Raw genomic sequence first — 4,081 nt, forward strand, 5'->3', positions numbered from 1 at the left:
TGTACATTCGATTGGACTAAATAATAAAACACTTAGATCAAAACCCTATAAAATATGACACTTAAACTTAAGGAAGACAAGTTTAGTTATACTTGATGTAATGAGCCGACATTATTGTAAACGCAAAAAAAGATATTATGTCCTATATAAAATATTGATATTTCGAGGTTTTGAAACATGACTAATCTTTGCCCAAAGTATGAAAAAAACGTGATTTTGATAGGTTTAAAAAAAAAAAGTAGCCTTTCACGCACAGATTCTGTGCGTGAAAGAAAAATAAAAAAGTTACAGTTGATCCTTTCATGCACAGACTTAGTTATGTATTTTTTTATTTTTTTTTATGTTAGTTTGGTTTTTTTTTTTTCCATACTAAAAAAAAAAAGTGGCGGATTCCTCTATTACACTTGCAACTGTATTACTATTAGGAGTATAATAATATATAGTCTTTATCAAAAAAAAAAAAAAACAAAGCATTGCAATGTTTCCTATATATAACCCCCTTCATTACATCTCCACTCTTCAGGTTGCAAAGCCCGTTATCTACTCTCTCTCTCTCTCTTCTTCAAGAAGACATCTCCAATTTAATTCTCACAAAATCCCAAACCCCTTTTCAGAAGCTGTTATATACACATAGTTGTAGAGTATATATTTTCAAGAACCCGTTAGAGCAGTCACAAATAGCTATAGTGTTTTGAGAAATTAATTAAAATGATGATGGAAAAAGAAGATCTGGGGTTGAGTCTCAGCCTAAGCTTCCCAGCAGAGAAGAAGACAACAGCCATTAATCCCATGCAACTAAATCTCATTCCTTCAACAATATCTCCTTCTCCTATTTCTGCCTTCAATCTCATTCACAAATCTCCTAATTGGACTCACTCATTTCCTGATACCTCATCAGGTTTGTTACTTTGATCTATAAAAAAACTTCAGATCTGACGATCAAAATCCTCATTTCTTTCTTCCTACTTTTTCCTTAACCACTTTTTATGACGCATTTTTTTCATGTTCTTTTTGCTGTTCTGTTATTTCAAAAACCAATAGTTAAGTGAAAAATAAAAGAATATTTAATAAAATGACCTTTTTCCTCCTCTAAGTCCTTTTATATGATGTAATCCGAATTTGGAAAGTCAGATTTTTTTTTTTTAAAGATTATATGTTTGAATTCACGAGTGAGTCCGACTCTCAAAATACGATCACATAAATTGAGACAGAGGAGTACTGATCTAAAAAAGGGGTCTAAATTTTCCTCTATATTGATTGCAGATCGAAACTCGGAGACATGCAGATTAGTGGAAACGAGGAGTTTCCTAAAGGGAATCGACGTGAACAGGATGCCAGCGACGGTTGACGCCGATGAGGAAGCCGGCGTATCGTCACCAAACAGCACTACTTCAAGTGTGAGCGGAAATAAACGAAGTGAGAGAGAAGCAAACAACTTTGAGGATAACGAAATGGAAAGGGCTAGCTCTCGTGGCATTAGTGATGAGGAGGATGGAGAAACTTGTAGAAAGAAACTCCGTTTAACGAAGGAACAGTCTGCCATTCTTGAAGATAGCTTTAAGCAACACCACACACTCAATCCTGTAAGTTCCTCGATTAACATCATTAACATTAATACTACGGATGTGTGTGTATATATATACACACACTTATAATATAGATTAAATTTTAACTTATAATATCAGATCAGCACTATTTTTCTAGATTAACAATAGTAGCAATACTTATTAAGAGATTTACTTGTTAGTGCAAATATTTTTGGGACTCTAATACATAATTAGCTGCTCGTCCAAAAATAATAATTAAGCTGTTGGCCAATATACAAAAAATATAAATTAATTATGTATAAACTATGTATATATTTTTGTATATTGCAATTAATATATAAAAAATATACATTTTCTGGCTATTATTTTGATGGATGGCTATACAACGTAAAAGCCTCCATATTTCTTACATCTTCTGTGTATAAACATAAAACTCTAGTATTGATGAATTTTTTTTCATCTGCAGAAGCAAAAATTGGCTTTGGCAAAGAGACTGGGATTAAGGCCACGGCAAGTGGAAGTGTGGTTCCAGAATAGGAGAGCTAGGTGAGATTTTTGTCTCTAATTAAGTCTTCTTTAATTTTATTTCTGTAATGGTGTACAATAAGAAGAATTAATGTAGACAATCATAGCAACAATAATGAGCAACAGATTGAACTGCACATATTAAATGTGACAACCAAATCACGCTAATGATTCATGGACTTAATTAGTGTGGGGACCGGACACTAGCTACAGCTGAGGTGAAAACATTTTCAACAAATGAGAAATGTTAAACTTCCAACTCACTTAAACAAGAAATATTATTGTCACCTATGTTGTTCAGGCTTTCAAAAAAATATCACCAGTATGTGTCGAATCTTTTTGGAAGGATTCGGGATGAGTGCAACAATAATTGTGAAGAGCCCGATCGATCAACCTGTATTATCACAGTACTTCTATAGCATCTTTTGACGCCTTCCATATTAGTACTCAAGAATAATATTCTAAAAATGATCTCTTTGGACATACAGGACAAAGTTGAAGCAAACAGAAGTAGACTGTGAATTCTTAAAGAGATGCGTTGAGAATCTGACAGAAGAAAACAGGAGATTACAGAAGGAAGTTCAAGAGCTAAGGGCACTAAAGCTTTCACCTCAATTCTACATGCAAATGACCCCTCCCACCACCCTCACCATGTGTTCTTCATGTGAGCGGGTTGCGTCGGGCCCCACGAATACACCTGTCAACATTCCGCCCCACCGGGTTGGTCCACCTCAGCAACAACCTATGCCCTTAAACATGTGGGCCCCCACAGCCATCTCACAAGGGCAATTTGGTCAAATGGACTCTTATCCTACATTTGGAAGACAAAAGTGACAATGACAAATTGTGAATATTGAGTACCATAATGTGTAGGCAGGAATAATGTGTTAAGATAAGGTTGTTGAGGTTATGGAGATTTGGCGGGTCTAGAAAATCTCTTGCTTTTATTGTTGACCCTCCAATTTTTCTTTTACTGACTAATTAGGGTTATGTCATTTTACTCTATTTAGTAATAGTTCCTTCTTTCCCATTTCAACATCATTATTTGTGGGGACTGGAGAAGAGTAGTGCTTTTTGATGTAAAGTAATGCAAGGATACCCAATCACTTATCACAATCAACTTGTTCAGTGTGCCTCTTGACAGTAATATAATTTTGAGAAGTTTGTTTCTTTGCCTTGATTTGAACTATAGGTTGAGGGAATTTAAAAAAGAAACAACCTTGAACCATCAGACAGGATTTCCTAATCTTTTTGGAATTTAGTTCCTCATCTTGCGGGATTTTTTCTCTTCGAATATTGAGTTATACATGATAAAATTCTCAAAGCTGGATAAATGCTCTAACAACACAGCAAAAATCAAGGATTTAACTCTTAAAGATCGAATACAAAACCAAAGGCTGATAACATAATAGATTATTCTTGATAGACTGAAAATGCAAGTTTCTCCATTTGGATATTCGGATCAGACACCAGTGGTCAACTATGACCATTAGCCACCACTTGAAACAGTGGCTACGTTATAAGAATATTTTGCATACATTCTCATACTTTGCCTGTGATGTTCAAGGAAAAGCAGGTTCAAAAACTTTGTGCACACAACTCACAAGATCAAAGAGCCGGCTATGATATATTTAGTAATTCTATATGTGTTATACGAGATAGTAACACAGAAGGTCACCCATCTATGCGTAATGATTTCCCAAAGTCATTTTTTTTAACAATAACATCACCCAACTTTTCCTTTATTAATTTAAAAGTCACCCAATTAATATTTGGTCAATAAAATGTGACATGACATTAAATTTATTCCACGTGAACTTTCTTTTTTTATTTCTCAGTCTACATGGCAATAAGACCCGACCCGATCCAAATCAATAACCCAAATTAACCCTATTTTCTATTAATGAAAACAGATTTTCACTCTCTCTGAAAACAAAATGGTCAATAATTTTATGGAAATCGTGTCGTCTTCTTTTTCCTTCTATCAGTGAAGCCCATCAGGATATTTT

The 4,081-nt window shown here is 34.4% G+C and overlaps 1 protein-coding gene across 1 annotated transcript; it reads left to right on the plus strand.

The window, feature by feature from the left end:
* The first annotated feature begins 510 nt into the window (after positions 1-510).
* LOC132640995 (homeobox-leucine zipper protein HAT4) lies at positions 511-3,244 on the plus strand. The gene is made up of 4 exons (XM_060357832.1): positions 511-898; positions 1,264-1,583; positions 2,014-2,093; positions 2,561-3,244. The coding sequence occupies exons 1-4, from the start codon at positions 709-711 to the stop codon at positions 2,904-2,906; spliced, it is 936 nt and encodes a 311-aa protein (XP_060213815.1). The 5' UTR covers positions 511-708; the 3' UTR covers positions 2,907-3,244.
* Positions 3,245-4,081: the final 837 nt, after the last annotated feature.

This window comes from Lycium barbarum, chromosome 1, assembly GCF_019175385.1.
Source record: "Lycium barbarum isolate Lr01 chromosome 1, ASM1917538v2, whole genome shotgun sequence".
NCBI classification, from domain to species: Eukaryota; Viridiplantae; Streptophyta; class Magnoliopsida; order Solanales; family Solanaceae; genus Lycium; species Lycium barbarum.